At 44.9% G+C, this 20,985-nt stretch overlaps 1 protein-coding gene across 1 annotated transcript; it reads right to left on the reverse strand.

The window, feature by feature from the left end:
• Positions 1-924: 924 nt before the first annotated feature.
• Positions 925-20,440, reverse strand: LOC140075902 (sterol 26-hydroxylase, mitochondrial-like). The gene is made up of 9 exons (XM_072122313.1): positions 19,975-20,440; positions 18,169-18,359; positions 16,105-16,304; positions 15,208-15,405; positions 11,960-12,123; positions 11,437-11,603; positions 9,043-9,124; positions 6,049-6,249; positions 925-1,491 (listed from the first exon to the last, which is right to left on the reverse strand). The coding sequence occupies exons 1-9, from the start codon at positions 20,371-20,373 to the stop codon at positions 1,366-1,368; spliced, it is 1,728 nt and encodes a 575-aa protein (XP_071978414.1). The 5' UTR covers positions 20,374-20,440; the 3' UTR covers positions 925-1,365.
• Between the last annotated feature and the right edge of the window lie 545 nt (positions 20,441-20,985).

Raw genomic sequence — 20,985 nt, forward strand, 5'->3', positions numbered from 1 at the left:
CACTCCCTTGGAGCACTTCAGCCTAGAAGGCTGTCCTAGAAGTCCTAAAGGAGTTAATAAAGAACAGGCTGAGATGTGTACAGACTCTCCATAGAGATGGGGAACTTCAAGGGACTTGTGGGCCCTAATCTATCCTATTTCTGGGGGCCTCAATGGTCAGACCCCAGCATTAGTGCTGTGGGGGTATGTTGCTGCAGCTTCACATGCTGTTACACTGTCTCCCTATGCTCCCTCAGCACTTCCGTCTCTCTCTGAATTATGTAATCTTACATCAGAGGATGTTTCAGCACACAGTAGAAGCAGGGAAGTGCTCATGCACAGTGTAACAGCCTGTGAATCTACAACATGGAACTTCCCCCAGAGCCCATGAGGCTCATTAGCATAACGTTATACATTGATTTGATCTGGTTTATCCATGCTTCATTTTGATGGTAGGTCATGTGATGGACATGCAGGTGAAGAAGCAGTTATATCACACACCTCCTATTACTCTCTGTGATAATAACGGCTCGTGCACCAGTATGTCCATCACATCACAGGAACAGATTTCTATCCAGTGGAGTAAAAACAAAAGCTTCCTATAGCAGGACAGCAAGCAGAGATCTAGAAAAACGTGAGGAATTGATACAGAAAGGATATTGGAAAACTGTATAACTTTTCATCATTCAAACAATATTTGGTGAAAGTGGACAAGTGGTGCCTTCAAGTAACTGTCCGCCACCATATTTAACTGATAATTGTTATATCCCATAGATGTCGGATAGGGCATAAATAAAGAGTAGAGGAGGAGCCATAAGTCCTCATGTGAATACGGAGCCATTGGCTGCGCCACTTCTTTAGCGCTGCATGAGAAAAATAAAAAGCGAGTAAAAAAAAAAAATAGGTCACAAAGTGAAATTGAATAAGATTAGACATTGCCCTTTTAATACATTTGTTGCAGATCTCTTCTTTGCAAAACATATATCTACATGTAATCTTCTCTCAGCCAATCAGAAGACTTTATGGAGGTCACATGACACTACCTGAACTTCTTAAGGAGGAGAATAACAATGGCTTTTATTGCTCGTGGGGCAATGAGAGGTTGGTGAACTATTAGGGTGATGTCACACATGCCGTTTTTGGGCCGTTTTAAGCACGTTTTTGTCCGGTTTTCTGAATTTGCGGAATTAAAAACGGACAAAAACTAATGCATTTTTTACGATCTGAAAACGCACTAACTAAAAACAGCCTAAAAACACCATGTGTGACATCACCCTTAGGCACAGATGCAAAGACAGGACATTATGTGAGTACTCTGATCTTAAAGAGCCCAATCCTGGGGACACCGTCCCTTTAACATACTGAGCACAGGAGGCCATTTTTAGATTACGGTCTGGGATGTCTTTCCAGTAATTGCAGATTGAGTTGTTTCTGTGGGGCAAGGACCACACGGTCCACGGCTCTGATCTCCGGAGCACCGGGTTCTGGTCTCAGCTCGTATCTCTTAATAATCTGCAAATGAAGAAGAAAGTAATAAAGACGTGAATACAGAGCCCAGAACTGGTCCACCAAACAAATACAGAATCCTAAGTACACACCAAGAACATCTAATCAAATATAGACCCCGGACCCATAGACAGGCACAGGTCCATTCCAGAACCGCTAAATACTAACCTGAAAAAGTACAGACCATCTAAGCAAATACAAGTCAAGACCCATAAAAAAAGTACACACCCTGAGCACATAAATGCAGACCCCAGACAAAATACACTAAGGCCCCTTTTGACGCGCAGAACTTGCATTGCACTCTGACCCATTGTAATCAATGGGTCTTTTCAGACTTGCATTTTCTTTCACGCACACTCGCGCGTTTTTTTTTAAGAACGCACCATACAAGTCTATGGAGATGCATCAAAAACGCATCGCGCTCTGAGACACTTGCAAGTGCAGTGCGTTTTTCACGCATCAATTGCCATAGAAAAGATAGAGATCAGCCCTGAGTCCATTTCACGCGCATTTTCTGCGCATTGAAATTGCATTGAAAAAGTGCGTGAAAAACTGAGACACTGAACAAACTCTGACTGAAAACTGATTGAACTCTGATGCAAAATGTGCGTTTTTCACTGACCAAACCCTGATCGCCCCCTGATCAGACTCTGACGTGATCTGCAACGCAAGTGTGGAAGGGGCCTAAGACAAACTAATACACACACTCGACCCCACACCAGGTTCACCAAATAAATTCTGACCCCCTAAATACAGAAATCAGTTGACAACATTGTGCACACTTACTTACCCGTCCCGTTGACGCCGTCGATCCGGAATGTCCGATCAGGGTTCGGAGCTGCCGCGATTCACTAAGATCGAGCGCCCGATATCCTGCATGCGTCACTTCCCCGCTCAGGTCCCCGGAGTTCACCTTCTTCTTCCTGGTGCATGTAAGTGCATTGTCCGTGTATAATGCGCTGTGCAGGGAGTCACTAAGATCCTGCGCCCGATATCCTGCATGTGTCGCTTCCCCGCTCAGGTCCCTGGAGTTCACCTTCTTCTTCCTGGTGCATGTAAGTGCATTGTCCATGTATAATGCGCTGTGCGGGGAGTCACTAAGATCGTGCGCCTGATATCCTGCATGTGTCGCTTCCCCGCTCAGGTCCCCGGAGTTCACCTTCTTCTTCCTGGTGCATGTAAGTGCATTGTCTGTGTATAATGCGCTGTGCGGGGAGTCACTAAGATCCTGTGCCTGATATCCTGCATGTGTCGCTTCCCCTCTCAGGTCCCCGGAGTTCACCTTCTTCTTCCTGGTGCATGTAAGTGCATTGTCCGTGTATAATGCGCTGTGCGGGGAGTCACTAAGATCCTGCGCCCGATATCCTGCATGTGTCGCTTCCCCGCTCAGGTCCCCGGAGTTCACCTTCTGCTTCCTGGTGCATGTAAGTGCATTGTCCGTGTATAATGCGCTGTGCGGGGAGTCACTAAGATCGTGCTCCCGATATCCTGCATGTGTCGCTTCCCCGCTCAGGTCCCTGGAGTTCACCTTCTTCTTCCTGGTGCATGTAAGTGCATTGTCCGTGTATAATGCGCTGTGCGGGGAGTCACTAAGATCCTGCGCCCGATATCCTGCATGTGTCGCTTCCCCACTCAGGTCCCCGGAGTTCACCTTCTTCTTCCTGGTGCATGTAAGTGCATTGTCCGTGTATAATGCGCTGTGCGGGGAATCACTAAGATCGTGCACCCGATATCCTACATGTGTCGCTTCCCCACTCAGGTCCCCGGAGTTCACCTTCTTCTTCCTGGTGTATGTGTGTGCATTGTCCGTGTATAATGTGCTGTGCGGGGAGTCACTAAGATCCTGCGCCCGATATCCTGCATGTGTCGCTTCCCCACTCAGGTCCCCGGAGTTCACCTTCTTCTTCCTGGTGCATGTAAGTGCATTGTCCGTGTATAATGCGCTGTGCGGGGAGTCACTAAGATCGTGCACCCGATATCCTACATGTGTCGCTTCCCCGCTCAGGTCCCCCGAGTTCACCTTCTTCTTCCTGGTGAATGTAAGTGCATTGTCCGTGTATAATGCGCTGTGCGGGGAGTCACTAAGATCATGCGCCCGATATCCTGCATGTGTCACTTCCACGCTCAGGTCCCTGGAGTTCACCTTCTTCTTCCTGGTGCATGTAAGTGCATTGTCCATGTATAATGCGCTGTGCGGGGAGTCACTAAGATCCGTGCGCCCGATATCCTGCAGGTGTGGCTTCCCCGCTCAGGTCCCTGGAGTTCACCTTCTTCTTCCTGGTGCATGTAAGTGCATTGTCCATGTATAATGCGCTGTGCGGGGAGTCACTAAGATCGTACACCCGATATCCTGCATGTGTCGCTTCCCCACTCAGGTCCCTGGAGTTCACCTTCTTCTTCCTGGTGCATGTAAGTGCATTGTCCATGTATAATGCGCTGTGCGGGGAGTCACTAAGATCGTGCACCCGATATCCTGCATGTGTCGCTTCCCCGCTCAGGTCCCCGGAGTGAACCTTCTTCTTCCTGGTGAATGTAAGTGCATTGTCCGTGTATAATGCGCTGTGCGGGGAGTCACTAAGATCGTGCACCCGATATCCTGCATGTGTCGCTTCCCCACTCAGGTCCCCGGAGTTCACCTTCTTCTTCCTGGTGCATGTAAGTGCATTGTCCGTGTATAATGCGCTGTGCGGGGAGTCACTAAGATCCTGCGCCTGATATCCTGCATGTGTCGCTTCCCCACTCAGGTCCCCGGAGTTCACCTTCTTCTTCCTAGTGCATGTTAGTGCATTGTCCGTGTATAATGCGCTGTGCGGGGAGTCACTAAGATCCTGCGCCTGATATCCTGCATGTGTCGCTTCCCCACTCAGGTCCCCGGAGTTCACCTTCTTCTTCCTAGTGCATGTTAGTGCATTGTCCGTGTATAATGCGCTGTGCGGGGAGTCACTAAGATCCTGCGCCTGATATCCTGCATGTGTCGCTTCCCCGCTCAGGTCCCCGGAGTTCATCTTCTTCCTGGTGCATGTAAGTGTATTATCCGTGTATAATGCGCTGTGCGAGGAGTCACTAAGATCGTGCACCCGATATCCTGCATGTGTCGCTTCCCCACTCAGGTCCCCGGAGTTCACCTTCTTCTTCCTGGGGCATGTAAGTGCATTTTCCGTGTATAATGCGCTGTGCAGGGAATCACTAAGATCGTGCACCCGATATCCTGCATGTGTCGCTTCCCCGCTCAGGTCCCTGGATTTCACCTTCTTCCTGGTGCATGTAAGTGGATTGTCGGTGTAAAATGCGCTGTGCGGGGAGTCACTAAGATCCTGCACCCGATATCCTGCATGTGTCGCTTCCCCGCTCAGGTCCCTGGAGTTCACCTTCTTCTTCCTGGTGCATGTAAGTGCATTGTCCGTGTATAATGTGCTGTGCGGGGAGTCACTAAGATCCTGCACCTGATATCCTGCATGTGTCACTTCCCCGCTCAGGTCCTCAGAGTTCACCTTCTTCCTGGTGCATGTAAGTGCATTGTCCGTGTATAATGCGCTGTGCGGGGAGTCACTAAGATCGTGCGTCCGATATCCTGCATGTGTCGCTTCCCCGCTCAGGTCCCTGGAGTTCACCTTCTTCTTCCTGGTGCATGTAAGTGCATTGCCCGTGTATAATGCGCTGTGCGGGGAGTCACTAAGATCGTGGGCCCGATATCCTGCATGTGTCGCTTCCCCGCTCAGGTCCCTGGATTTCACCTTCTTCTTCCTGGTGCATGTAAGTGCATTGCCCGTGTATAATGCGCTGTGCGGGGAGTCACTAAGATCGTGCGTCCGATATCCTGCATGTGTCGCTTCCCCGCTCAGGTCCCTGGAGTTCACCTTCTTCTTCCTGGTGCATGTAAGTGCATTGTCCGTGTATAATGCGCTGTGCGGGGAGTCACTAAGATCGTGGGTCCGATATCCTGCATGTGTCGCTTCCCTGCTCAGGTCCCCGGAGTTCACCTTCTTCTTCCTGGTGCATGTAAGTGCTGATCTTGTGACACAATTTGCTCTTTAAATTACGCGGTTTGTCTGAATCAGTCGGGTTGTCCAACGTCCCCGCCCCCGATTTGTGTTGCATGCAAGATGGCGCCTATGCACCACAATCCGATCGCGTGCGCCAAAACCCCGGGGCAATTCAGGGCATAATGGTAAAAAGACGTGAAACCTGTCGAAAATGCAGCGTTCGGACCCTTAGTAAATGTGCCCCACTGTGTTACTATTCTCCTAAAAATGGCTCCATACACAGTTCGGCAGCACTGATTGGATGGTGTCTGTGTGGTACACACCCCATTGACAAGATAAATGGTAACACCCAGTTGTCCATCTACTCATGCATTTGCAGGAGGAATAACAATGGGACGACACAATCCAGATGTTTCATAATTGTCATTTCATGCATTTACTAGCACAGCAAATATCAGGAGGGAGCATAAGTCTAATTATAGAGGGTCCGTTCTTTACCACCGTCCCCCATATTGTAATTGGGGTCCCACCCCTCCTCATCAGGGCCCATCCTAATGGTGGTTTATTGATTTGTACTTACCCGGGATATTATCAGATACATTTCCAGTTCAGCAACTCGTCGCCCCACACAGGCTCTGACCCCGTACCCAAAAGGGATGGAGCTGAACGGGTTGTTCTTTACCCTTTGCTCCCGGAACCAGCGCTGGGGAATAAACTTTTTTGCTTCTGTGAAATTTTTCTCGTCTCGAGAGATTTCGTAGTGATTTAAAACGAAGAGGGTCTGAAAAAGAAGATGGAGATTATTTTCCCATCATTATCAATCCCATGATGCCTCAGCTGTGAATCAAGCAAACAAGCAACTATACAATTTGTGCCTTCTGGGAGGACAGTGGGGCACATTTACTTACCCGGTCCTGTTGTGATCCAGCGGCGGGTTCTCAGTCGAGGATTCGGGTCTTCCGGCAATTCACTAAGGTAGTGCGCCCGATGTCCACCAGGTGTCACTGCTGCGCTGAAGTCCGCCGGAGTTCACTATCCTGTGCAGGTAAGCGCATGCCAAGCGACACTTTTTTTTTTCCTTAAATTCAGCGGTTTTTCCGAATCCGTTGGGTTTTCTGCCAGCCATGCTGCCAACCCCCCCCCCCCCCCCCCCGATTTCCATCATGTGCATGCCGGCTCCGTTGCGACACAGTCCGATCGTGCGTGCGCCAAAAACCCGGGGCAATTCAGGGAAAGACGCCGCAAATTGGAAATATTCGGGAAACCCGACGAAAAAGAACGATTCGGGCCCTTAGTAAATAACCCCCATTGTGTTTATCATTCTCTCTTTATGTAAGTATATAGTGAGATAATCTGCATTGTCATTGTATATCATAACTGTGACAGGAGCCTATAGCAGTAGCTGTGATAGTAGTTGTATTTTCCGGCTATATTTATGTAGAAGAGTGGACTAAGTGGCTACTGCTCCTGTTTGTTAAATGTCCAGATAAAATGCTGTAGACATACGACAAGATGACATCTATTACTGCTACAGTATCGGTGGCACAATGATGCCATACTCACAACATGTGTAACATTGTAGTTGTCTCCCGCCAACAACAATGTTACACATATTGGGGCAGATTTACTTACCCGGTCCATTCGCGATCCAACGGCGTGTTCTCTGCGCTGGTTTCGGGTCTGACCGGGATTCATTAAGGTAGTTCCTCCGCCGTCCACCACGTGGCGCTGCTGCGGTGAAAAGCATCGGAACGTGCTGGAGTTCACCGAGCCGGGCTGAGTGAAGGTAAGTGCAAGCTCCGCAACAGATTTTTTTAAAAAAATGCGGCGGTTTTTCCGAATCTGCCGGGTTTTTGTTCGGCCACGCCCCCCCCCCCGATTTCCGTCGCGTGCATGCCAGTGCCGAAAATCGGCGAAATTGGCGCAAATCGGAAATATTCGGGTAACACGTCAGAAAAACGCGAATCGGGCCCTTAGTAAATGACCCCCGTTGTATGTTTTTTGAATAAAGCAACAAAAAGACACAAAGACTCTGGTGGGAGCCATTCTATTACTTTCTACAAAGTTTGTATTTTTCAAAGACTTTAGTGTCTCGGGGATAGTGACCCTCATGAGACAACACAAAGGCATATAATACAAGGGGGTGACCATAAGACTACAGGACCTAAATGTACAACTCAATACAGTTGAAATAAATTATTTTAGGAATCATCATCTAAAGGAAACCTACCAGTTAGAATGGTAGGTGTAAGCTGTAAGTACCGAGCACCAGCTCAGGGTGAGCTCAGGGTGAGCTGGTGCCGGTACTTACTTTCGTTAGTGTTATAAACCGCGGTATTGCGGTTTTAACACTTTTTAAACTTTAGAGCAGAAGGGGCTTCGGCGCTGCGTGCGCACGATCGTGTGAGCGCCTACATAGGAAATAGCGGAGACGTTGCGCACGCACGGTCGCGCGCAGCGCCGAAGCCTCTCCTGCTCTAAAGTTTAAAAAGTGTTAAAACCGCGATACCGCGGTTTATAACACTAACGAAAGTAGGTACCGGCACCAGCTCACCCTGAGCTCACCCTGAGCTGGTGCTCGGTACTTACAGCTTACACCTACCATTCTAAATGGTAGGTTTCCTTTAAAGAGGACCTGTCACCCAGAAATTGGGCACTAGGAGATGTTACTAAAGTAAGGAGCTTCTAGTGCTAAAACAAACACCGCAGTGTTAGAGTGATAGTGTTACCGGAAAGGAGCGTGGTACAATGTAATCGTTGGACCGCTTCAAAGCGGTCCGATGTATTCATGAGGAGGGCGGGATTAGGGGCGGTGACTGCGGCATGACGCGCGGCAGTCACCTCTGCCCTATGGAGCAAGCGGAGCGGTCCCGGGAAGAAGCAGCATCTCGGACTGCCCCCTCATGAATACATCGGACCGCTTTGAGAGCAGTCCAGCGTTTACATTGTACCCCGCTGTTTCCAATAACGCTATCATAGCACTGCAGCGTTTGTTGGAGCACAAGGAGCTGCTTACTTTAATAAGCAGCTCCTATTGCCGAATTTCTTGGTGACAGACTGCAAAAACCCTTTTGTTACCTGCAGTCATAGATTATGCCTCTACTTTCTCTTCTTGGCTACTTACAGAGTAGAAAGGAGAAGCAGGATCAGACTACATCAAGTCTGTCTGTAGTCTGTTGGTATAGAAACACATAAGTCGGCTTGAGAGCTGCATACACTTAATGTTCACAGATTCTAATGACAAAATATACCATTAATTGCTAAGTATTTATTATATTTTAGATGGTCCAATGAGTGCAATTGCCCCTTTTAAGAAAAAATTAAGACTAATAAATTGGGGGTCATTTATCAGGACTTCTATGCAAGAAAACTTGCGTATAAGCCCTAAAATAATGGGGGGTATATGGAGGGGAGTGAAGGGGGTGCACCATGTAAACGTTCACTAAAACTATGGCAGCCTAAGCCTCTTTATGTATCTGGCGGCGCTGGAGGGGGGGACTTTCACCATATGCCGGAGCACAATAAATCTTCCCCATCGTATCGGTAAAGGAGTAACATTTGTTGCTCTACTTACACCTTTAGGAAAGAAGTAATCTCCGATAATGACATCACTTTCCACGGCCAATCTGGAGTTGCCAGGCACAACAGGATACAGCCTAAAAAATTGAACGAAAGGAAAAAAAAAGTGAAATTTATGTAGAGCAGGGTCCACAAACTATGACCCGTGGGCTGGATGTGGCCACCGGAGGCCATTTATCCGCCATCCCGGGTCCATTGGCGGATCTTTGTACAGGTGGGCCCTAGGTGAAGATTGGCAGGTCAAAATAAAACCCTAAAACGCTACAGTCGCCTCTGGCTTCTTCTCCCCGTGGGTCCGCCATCTCCTCTTGCTGCCCGGGCACACACACTAAGACGTGGCAGGGTTGTGTCTATGTGCCATCATAGTGTTGTGCGTGGTCTGAGTCTCTCTGTGGACTTTTATGTAAAGGGAAGGGCCCTGCTGTGGATATTACATTGAATGGGGGCCCTGCTGTGGATATTACATTGAATGGGGGCCCTGCTGTGGATATTACATTGAATGGGGGCCCTGCTGTGGACATTACATTGAATGGGGGCCCTGCTGTGGACATTACATTGAATGGGGGCCCTGCTGTGGACATTACATTGAATGGGGGCCCTGCTGTGGATATTACATTGAATGGGGGCCCTGCTGTGGACATTACATTGAATGGGGGCCCTGCTGTGGACATTACATTGAATGGGGGCCCTGCTGTGGACATTACATTGAATGGGGGCCCTGCTGTGGACATTACATTGAATGGGGGCCCTGCTGTGGACATTACATTGAATGGGGGCCCTGCTGTGGACATTACATTGAATGGGGGCCCTGCTGTGGACATTACATTGAATGGGGGCCCTGCTGTGGACATTACATTGAATGGGGGACTCTGCTGTGGACATTTCTGTAAATGGGGGACTCTGCTGTGAACATTACATTGTAGGGCTGGGGCCCATGTGACACTCAATCTCCCACACCCCGGGTCCCCTGGTAGTGAGTGAGAGGAGCACAGGATTTAGACGCATGCTGTGCTCCTCTCACTCACTACCAGGGGACCCGGGGTGTGGGAGATTGAGTGTCACATGGGCCCCAGTCCGGCGGGGCCGGATTATCAATAGTGCTGCTGGAGCACCTGTGCACAGCAGCTCCTTTCATGATCTGACCCTCAGTGATTCAATAATTGCCTGCCAACGGTCTGAGGGACAGTGAACTGGCCCATTGTGTAAAAAGTTTGGGGACCCCTGATGTAGAGATTGTCACGGACAGGCCATTTTAGGAGACACCCAGTGCTCGGTGAATAATGCTATGGGGGGCTCCTGCAGCAGAGAGGAGGCACCAGGTATATTGACTATCCATGCCTTATATTTAGAGGAACACTTATAGAAGTGCCATTCCCAAGTGATCTCAAAGGGATCCTCGTTTGGTAACATAAAGGGACCCTGTCACCAGATTTTACCCCATTAAACCACCAGCCCGGCTATCTCCAGCCTTCCCATAGAAATGGATTGCCGCTTCAGCTATTAGTGAGAAGGGGACCCCTGTTTTCTGGATCCCGTTGGTGGGGGTCCTGGCAGTCAGACCCTCAATGATCTCCTGGTAATCCCCTATATTGTTCCCCATTACCTGTGTATTACCTGTACTGTATGAATCTCTCTATCCTCCCAGGATCTTAAAAGGAACCTGTCACCACATGTTTCACAAATACAGCTGATGGCAGGTTCCCATAGAGCCCTAATAACTAACTGACACCCTTCTTTTAGCTAAAAAGTCTTCCACTCCGATCCCCATATATTCAACTTTATAATTTCACCTGGTATCCAGGGATATCTGTAGTGAGTTGAGGTGGGCGTGGCCTCAGGCTGAATCCAGCAGCTCCTCCCCATGCTTTTTAGGTCACTAACATGACATCATCGCAGGTCCTTTAGCCTCCTAACATTACCGAACTGTACACCAAGCATATATCTCATGAAATCACAGCAGCCTTCATGGAGAGGAGTAATAATAACAATCTTTATGTATATAGCGCCATCAAATTCTGTAACACTTAGAAGTCCATGGAGGCTGCTGTGATTTTTTTTTATGTGGTCAGATATGTGCATGGGGTACAATTTGCTAATGTTAAGAGGCTAAAGGACCTGTGATGATGTCACCCTGGTCACTTGACATTAGGTCACGCCCCGACTCGCTCTATAGATCCCTAAATACCAGGCAAGTTTATGTTAGGTAAACAATTTTTAGCTGAAAGATGGGTGTTTGTTAGTTACTAGGTACCTGCCACTAGGGGTATTTGTGAAACATGTGGTGACAGGTTCCCTTTAATCCATGTAACTTAGTTTTGACATTTTACATGCTGATTGATTTCTATCATCTAATGTCTTTTTGGCCTCCCTTCCCCCCTCCAGTTTTAACCTTAATGTCTCCTTGACCACTGCCCTTAGAAGTGGCATCCTGGCAATATCATTCCCAGTAGGCACAGCATCGCCGGGCACAACAGACGTCACCTCCTGGTACAAGGCATCCTGGATGTCCGGGCTTCTGGAGAGCTCATACAAGCCAAAGGATAGAGTATTCGATGTCTAAAGAAGAGGAAAGGACAAAAACATCTTTAGTATTTTCATTTATGTGCAAATGTGCAACTTATACATGTCAGTAGTGATTTGTGGATGCAGCTTTGGGTGTGACTAGTGTGTAGGATGCAATTTAATGAAGGTGAAGCACAATATATCTAAAGGTAACAATAAAACTTGAAACGTTAGTGCCCCAGTATAACATATGTAATGGCGACAGTTTCCTCCCACAATCCATAACATACTGGTAGGTTGATAAGATTGTGAGCCCCATTGGGGACAGGGACTGATGTGACAATCTATGTGCAGCGCTGCGGCATCTGTGTGCGCTATATACATAAAGAATTATTATTATTAATTATTACCGTGTCCACTCCAGCAAGAAGCAGCTCAGCAATGCTGCCGTACACCTCCTTCATGGTGAGATTACCGCTGGACAGCAGGTAGGTCAGGTACTCCCCCTGCACCTCCTCCCCCCGATCCAAACGCTCTTGTATATTCTGCATCTTCTGGTCAATCAACTTGTTCCCTATAAAATGTATTCAAATATTTATTTTATGTTATTGTGGATTAAAGAATATGAAAGGTGCAGTGATGACAAAGAATTTGTGTATGTACAGTACAGGCAGTCCTCGGGTTACATACAAGATAGGGTTTGTTCTTAAGTTGAATTTGTATGTAAGTCGGAACTGTATATTTTATAATTGTAACCCAGACAGAACTTTTTTGGTCTCTGTGACAATTGGATTTTAAAAATGTTGGGTTGTCATAAGAACCAGGATTAACAATAAAGCTTCACTATAGACGCCTGTGATAACTGTTATAATTGTTTATTGTAGCCCAGGACTAAAGCACAATAAATTACCAAAATCCGGAGGTCCGTTTGTAACTAGGGGTCGTCTGTAAGTCGATTGTTCTTAAGTAGGGGACCGCCTGTATTGAGGTATATTATTTCTACAGTCACAATAAGAGCTGTGTTCAAGTCTAAATACTTCATTCCTAATAATCTACAAGAATATAACTACTATAATACTGCCCCCTATGTACAAGAATATAACTACTATAATACTGCCCCCCTATGTACAAGAATATAACTACTATAATACTGCCCCCTATGTACAGGAATATAACTACTATAATACTGCCCCCTATGTACAAGAATATAACTACTATAATACTGCCTCCTATGTACAGTAATATAACTACTATAATACTGCCCCCTATGTACAAGAATATAACTACTATAATACATCCCCCTATGTACAAGAATATAACTACTATAATACTGCCCCCTATGTACAAGAATATAACTACTATAATACTGCCCCCTATGTACAGGATATAACTACTATAATACTGCCCCCTATGTACAAGAATATAACTACTATAATACTGCCCCCCTATGTACAAGAATATATCTACTATAATACTGCCCCCAATGTACAAGAATATAACTACTATAATACTGCCCCCTATGTACAAGAATATAACTACTATAATACTGCCCCCTATGTACAAGTATATAACTACTATAATACTGCCCCCTATGTACAAGAATATAACTACTATAATACTGCCCCCTATGTACAAGAATATAACTACTATAATACTGCCCCCTATGTACAAGAATATAACTACTATAATACCGCCCCCTATGTACAAGAATATAACTACTATAATACTGCCCCCTATGTACAGGAATATAACTACTATAATACTGCTCCCTATGTACAAGAATATAACTACTATAATACTGCCCCCTATGTACCAGAATATAACTACTATAATACCGCCCCCTATGTACAAGAAGATAACTACTATAATACTGCCCTCTATGTGCAGGAATATAACTACTATAATACTGCCCCCTATGTACAGGAATATAACTACTATAATACTGCTCCCTATGTACAAGAATATAACTACTATAATACGGCCCCCTATGTACAAGAAGATAACTACTATAATACTGCCCCCTATGTACAAGAATATAACTACTATAATACTGCCCCCTATGTACAAGAATATAACTACTATTATACTGCCCCCTATGTACAAGAATATAACTACTATAATACTACCCCTATGTACAGGAATATAACTACTATAATACTGCCCCCTATGTACAGGAATATAACTACTATAATACTGCCCCCTATGTACAGGAATATAACTACTATAATACTACCCCTACTATGTACAGGAATATAACTACTATAATACTGCCCCCCTATGTACAGGAATATAACTACTACAATACTGCCCCCTATGTACAGGAATATAACTACTATAATACTGCCCCCTATGTACAAGAATATAACTACTATAATACTGCCCCCTATGTACAAGAATATAACTACTATAATACTGCCCCCTATGTACAGGAATATAACTACTATAATACTGCCCCCTATGTACAAAAATATAACTACTATAATACTGCCCCCTATGTACAAGAATATAACTACTATAATACTGCCCCCTATGTACAAGAATATAACTACTATAATACTGCCCCCTATGTACAAGAATATAACTACTATAATACTGCCCCCTATGTACAAGAATATAACTACTATAATACTGCCCCCTATGTACAGGAATATAACTACTATAATACTGCCCCTATGTACAGGAATATAACTACTATAATACTGCCCCCTATGTACAAAAATATAACTACTATAATACTGCCCCTATGTACAGGAATATAACTACTATAATACTGCCCCCTATGCACAAGAATATAACTACTATAATACTGCTCCCTATGTACAAGAATATAACTACTATAATACTGCCCCTATGTACAGGATATAACTACTATAATACTGCCCCCTATGTACAGGAATATAACTACTATAATACTGCCCCCTATGTACAGGAATATAACTACTATAATACTGCCCCCTATGTACAAGACTATAACTACTATAATACTGCCCCCTATGTACAGGAATATAACTACTATAATACTGCCCCCTATGTACAGGAATATAACTACTATAATACTGCCCCCTATGTACAAGAATATAACTACTATAATACTGCCCCCTATGTACAAGAATATAACTACTATAATACTGCCCCCTATGTACAGGAATATAACTACTATAATACTGCCCCCTATGTACAGGAATATAACTACTATAATACTGCCCCCTATGTACAAGAATATAACTACTATAATACTGCCCCCTATGTACAGGAATATAACTACTATAATACTGCCCCCTATGTACAGGAATATAACTACTATAATACTGCCCCCTATGTACAGGAATATAACTACTATAATACTGCCCCCTATGTACAGGAATATAACTACTATAATACTGCCCCCTATGTACAGGAATATAACTACTATAATACTGACCCCTATGTACAAGAATATAACTACTATAATACTGCCCCCTATGTACAGGAATATAACTACTATAATACTGCCCCCTATGTACAGGAATATAACTACTATAATACTGCCCCCTATGTACAGGAATATAACTACTATAATACTGCCCCCTATGTACAGGAATATAACTACTATAATACTGCCCCCTAAGTACAAGAATATAACTACTATAATACTGACCCCTATGTACAGGAAACTCACCGAATTCAAACATGATGTCCCAGCTCTGCACATATTTCTTCCAGTAAGGTAAGATGTTTTTGGTCCAGCTGGGCAGGATAGTCACGTGCATTGTGTACTTCAGCATATCTCCAACGGATTGAATGAACTTTTTGGTTTCTGGGGGGATGTCCTTCTGTAAACATCCTATACGGGTCTCAAACAAGATGTAGGATATTCCTGAAGGTAAGTGAGAGACAAGACAATCCATGACCTATATCCTTGTATACAAGTCGGTACTAGAAAAGTCCTGGAGTCAAAAGGAAGGCAAGTTACCGCCCCCTTGGCTAATATGAGCTCATTCTTACAAAAACTTTTAGGGCCATACCTACAACTTTTGGATGGATAAAAAACGTAGCCAAATTGATTGTGGCACAGCCGTACTCACAGAAGGTACTGACTGGCCCTCCTTAAAGGGGTTATGCCATGTTTCCATATCATCCCCTAGAAGCAGATGATTGGTAAAGATCCAACTATTGGGACCTCACGGATTATGAGAACTGGACCCCTAGCAAGAAGGGGAAGTAAGAAGGTCCCATTCTTCCTAATATGGAGGTATGTATTTAGCATGTGTCCTGCTGCTCCATTCAGTAGTATTGGAATGTCGTAAATTGCCCAGCACAGCGGGCAGGTATCTCTGGCACTACCATAGACAGTAAATGTGAGTATATGAGTTATCAGGCGCTGAGTGTATGAAACCTCTGTACTATTGAATAGAGTGGCATGACACATACTCAGCCTTCCACTCCATCGATTAGTAAAAATAGGATCCTCTTTCTTCAGATCCCTGGCGGAGCCAATTTTGTTCCCAGCAGTTACACCCTAATCGATCAGCTTGTTATCCCCTATTCTGCGGAAAGGCAATAACCTTCACCTCACCTTCAAAGGAGAACCTGTAGAGGGCATTAGATAAGTCGTTGACCATCACTCCTGATGGCGATGCCTTCCTCATATCATCCAGCATATCCAGGAAATCGGTCACCACCTCGTTGATCACCTCCGTGTAGAGCACGGCCTCCTTAGGTTTCAGCATCCTCTTATTGAGCACAGACCGCAGCGAGTGCCAGCGCTGCCCTGCCCTAAAGGAAAAGGTAACATATTATCAGGGCTGGATTATGGGGAGGGCCCCAGGGGTGAATGCCCCAGGGCCCCCACCACTTTACCTATAAGGGGCCCCCACCAGCAGTGTCTGACAGTCAGCTCATAGCTACAGATCGTTACTTGGTAGTGATTGTGTCCTATGTCTTATGTTACTGCCCTTGATGTACAAAAATGTCATTACTATAACACTTTCTCCTAAGTTCAGGAGTATCAGTGCCGTAATACTGTCCCAAAGTACACGAATAAACCAACATTAATAACTGCCAATGTGTCTATTACAACACTGTGTTGTCCGACAAAGATTCTGGTCCGACGCGATTCACTAAGGTCGTGTGTCCGATATCCTGCATGTGTCGCTTCCCCGCTCAGGTCCCTGGAGTTCACCTTCTTCTTACCGGTGTATGTAAGTGCTTATCTTGCGACACAATTAGTTTTTTAAATTCCGCGGTTTTTCCGAATCCGTTGGGTTGTCCGACGCCCCCCCCCCCCCCCCCCCCGATTTATGTCACGTGCATGCCGACACGGATGCGCCACAATCTGATCGCGTCCGCCAAAATCCCCGGGACAATTCAGGGCAAAATAGAAATATTCGGGAAACCCGACGAAAGTGCGGCGTTCGGACCCTTAGTAAATGAGCCCCATGGACTCGCCCGCTCCAAAGTCTTCACTTATTTCTTAACACCTTAACGTCATGTGACATACTAATTTTTTGTCGAGCAAGATCAATACTATTATAGATTTTTAGCCTGGGTTGAGACGGGTGTGTAAGTACAAAATGTGTGTGATTTGTTTTATTTTTAAAGCGGCAAAGGATTTTTGTGTGTTTGTGTTTTTTTTAACTTTTATTATTTACATAAACTTTATTTTTAAAGTTTTATACTTTAGTTTTATACTGCACTGCACAAATTATTAGTCCATTATCCTGTCCCATACTTACAGGCTTTCTATTAGGCCATAGAAAGCTACTACAGGCAGCCCCTGGGGTCCCTCAAAGGACCCCCTGTCTGCCTGGGATGTCATCAGCATCCATGACCGCTGCTGTGGGGTGATGATGGGTGCAGAGGGAGCTCGCTCCCTCAGCACCCACTTAGAAACTCACTCCCTCAGCATGCACTTATCTTCTGGGGGTGTCAGTGTATCTACAGGGGGTCTGGTATATATAAGAAATTGTGGGTGCCGCACATTCTATAATTTATTTGGGGGAATATATATAAGATGTTTTGTGTGGGAAATAGTGTGTTCAGTCATGTGAAGATAATACATATGCAGGATCACATTCCATTATACTGTGACTGTGGTTTTTTTTAGGGGCGCAGTGTGGAGATGTGCGGCACGGAGCTGGAGACATTTGGCAGGAAATTCAACCATGGCTGGGCAAAACCATAATTAAGTCCTGGTCCGGATGGAGCAGATTGTATTCTGTAAGGTACTAGATGCCACTAATGCCCGTGTCACTGACTTATACTAGTGTGAATGTGACCTGAGGGTCCAACCAGTTATTTGGTTTAGTGGGCAATTACTTCTCACTCAGAGAACCGAAGGTTCTGATTATTTTCACCTTGACATTACAGGATTTTGTGTAACTTGTGTTATGTTTGTCCAATATTTGAAGAGGACCTGTCGCCCTTAAAAAAACGCATTAGGAGCTGTTTACTAAAGTAAGGGTGTCAGGTCCTCTTTAAATTTATTTGGAGATCTGGAACATTTTAGTGTGACAAAGATCCAAAAGATTAAGAAATTATGAAGGGGGCAAGTACTACTGCCGTGACTGATATAATGCTGCCCCCTATGGATAACATAATGGATAAATAATTTATGTGATGTAACTTGACAATATCCTACTCTGTGAAGGGGCCTAATCCGAGGTCTCTAAGCCGCCTGTACATCTTCCAAATCTCCATGTCCAGCCTGACGGGATATTTTCCCTCTTGTCTCAGTACAGACTCTACTAGATCAACATCAGAGATGTTCACCGAAACGTATCGTCCTAGAGAGGATTTCCACATAGGACCATACTTCTTCTTGAAGATGTCCTGAGAATGAAACAAATTATATTATCAGAAAAACTTCAATGTTTTCATAGCTCCTACCTGAATGATGTCTCCTAAGCTGCCCCCTATGTACAAGAATATAACTACTATAATACCGCCCCCTATGTACAAGAATATAACTACTATAATACTGCCCCCTATGTACAGGAATATAACTACTATAATACTGCCCCCTATGTATAGGAATATACCTACTATAATACTCCCCCCTATGTACAAGAATATAACTACTATAATACTGCCCCCTATGTACAGGAATATAACTACTATAATACTGCCCTCTATGTACAAGAATATAACTACTATAATACTGCCCCCTATGTACAGGAATATAACTACTATAATACTGCCCCCTATGTACAAGAATATAACTACTATAATACTGCCCCCTATGTACAGGAATATAACTACTATAATACTGCCCCCTATGTACAGGAATATAACTACTATAATACTGCCCCCTATGTACAGGAATATAACTACTATAATACTGCCCCCTATGTACAGGAATATAACTACTATAATACTGCCCCCTATGTACAGGAATATAACTACTATAATACTGCCCCCTATGTACAGGAATATAACTACTATAATACTGCCCCCTATGTACAGGAATATAACTACTATAATACTGCCCCCTATGTACAGGAATATAACTACTATAATACTGCCCCCTATGTACAAGAATATAACTACTATAATACTGCCACCTATGTACAAGAATATAACTACTATAATACTGCCCCTATGTACAGGAATATAACTACTATAATACTGCCCCCTATGTACAGGAATATAACTACTATAATACTGCCCCCTATGTACAGGAATATAACTACTATAATACTGCTCCCTATGTACAAGAATATAACTACTATAATACTGCCCCCTATGTACAGGAATATAACTACTATAATACTGCCCCCTATGTACAGGAATATAACTACTATAATACTGCCCCCTATGTACAGGAATATAACTACTATAATACTGCCCCCTATGTACAGGAATATAACTACTATAATACTGCCCCCTATGTACAGGAATATAACTACTATAACACTGCCCCCTATGTACAGGAATATAACTACTATAATACTGCCCCCTATGTACAGGAATATAACTACTATAACACTGCCCCCTATGTACAAGAATATAACTACTATAATACTGCCCCCTATGTACAGGAATATAACTACTATAATACTGCCCCCTATGTACAAGAATATAACTACTATAATACTGCCCCCTATGTACAGGAATATAACTACTATAATACTGCCCCCTATGTACAGGAATATAACTACTATAATACTGCCCCTATGTACAGGAATATATCTACTATAATACTGCCCCCTATGTACAGGAATATAACTACTATAATACTGCCCCTATGTACAGGAATATATCTACTATAATACTGCTCCCTATGTACAGGAATATAACTACTATAATACTGCCCCCTATGTACAGGAATATAACTACTATAATACTGCCCCCTATGTACAAGAATAATAATCTTCAATATTAATAACACAGATGAGAAGTGTGAGAGATGATTGGCTGTCGCGATCCCTTCTTGTGATGACACTACCTGTAGCTCGTGGGTGTACATGAGATATCCTCTGAAGAACACCCAGTATATGTTGGTGAGGAGTGAGGGTCCGGGCAGGTCATTGAATGTCTTGTATTTCTTCCCCTCTTGCAGGGCTGTGACCCCCGTTGCACTCCTGTGCTGGGCCCCGGTGACCCCCGTTACACTCCTGTGCTGGGCCCCGGTGACCCCCGTTACACTCCTGTGCTTTGCCCCGGTGATCCCCGTTGCACTCCTGTGCTGGGCCCCGGTGACCCCCGTTACACTCCTGTGCTGGGCCCCGGTGACCCCCGTTACACTCCTGTGCTGGGCCCCTGTGACCCCGCATGCCCGCTGCAGTAGGCGTCCGCTTCCTTTGACCAGGTGGGCAGAGACACATTTGATAGCAGGGGGGATCATGGCGGCTCAGTGGTTAGATGTCCCTTCTCACTGCTCTCTGTAACACAGAACTATATTGCAGTTGCACCTGGCTGGATGCGCCTCCCATAGGTGACAGGGGACAGAGGTCAGACGCTCAGCTTACAGCGCTATAGACTTTGTTCTGCACTCGTTTCTCTGGTATTATATGTCGTTTTTACTACATTCATCTGCATATGTTTTATAAAGATCCCACATTGGCATAATGAGGAACCTAAGTGCGCTGAGATTACGCAGCACTGCACAGAGTTTGCCAAATCAGTCCCTGTCCCCAATGGGGCTCACAATCTAATCATCCTACCGGTATGTTTTGGATGGTGGGAGGAAACCGGAGGACCCAGAGGAAACCCACACAAACACGGAGAGAACATACAAACTCTTTGCAGATGTTTACCTGGATGGGACTTGAACCCAGGTCCTCAGCGCTGCAGGGCTGTAGTGCTAACCACTAATTTCATCTACTATGTATACAACAGAGATCACTGGAGAAATTAGAGAATAACACACAATTTCCTCAATGTCAAGGTCATCGTGTAGTCCTATATGAATATGTCCTTACATAAGAAGAGTAGTAGTCGTATTATAAGCTTATTC

This window comes from Engystomops pustulosus, chromosome 8 (assembly GCF_040894005.1).
Source record: "Engystomops pustulosus chromosome 8, aEngPut4.maternal, whole genome shotgun sequence".
NCBI lineage: Eukaryota > Metazoa > Chordata > Amphibia > Anura > Leptodactylidae > Engystomops > Engystomops pustulosus.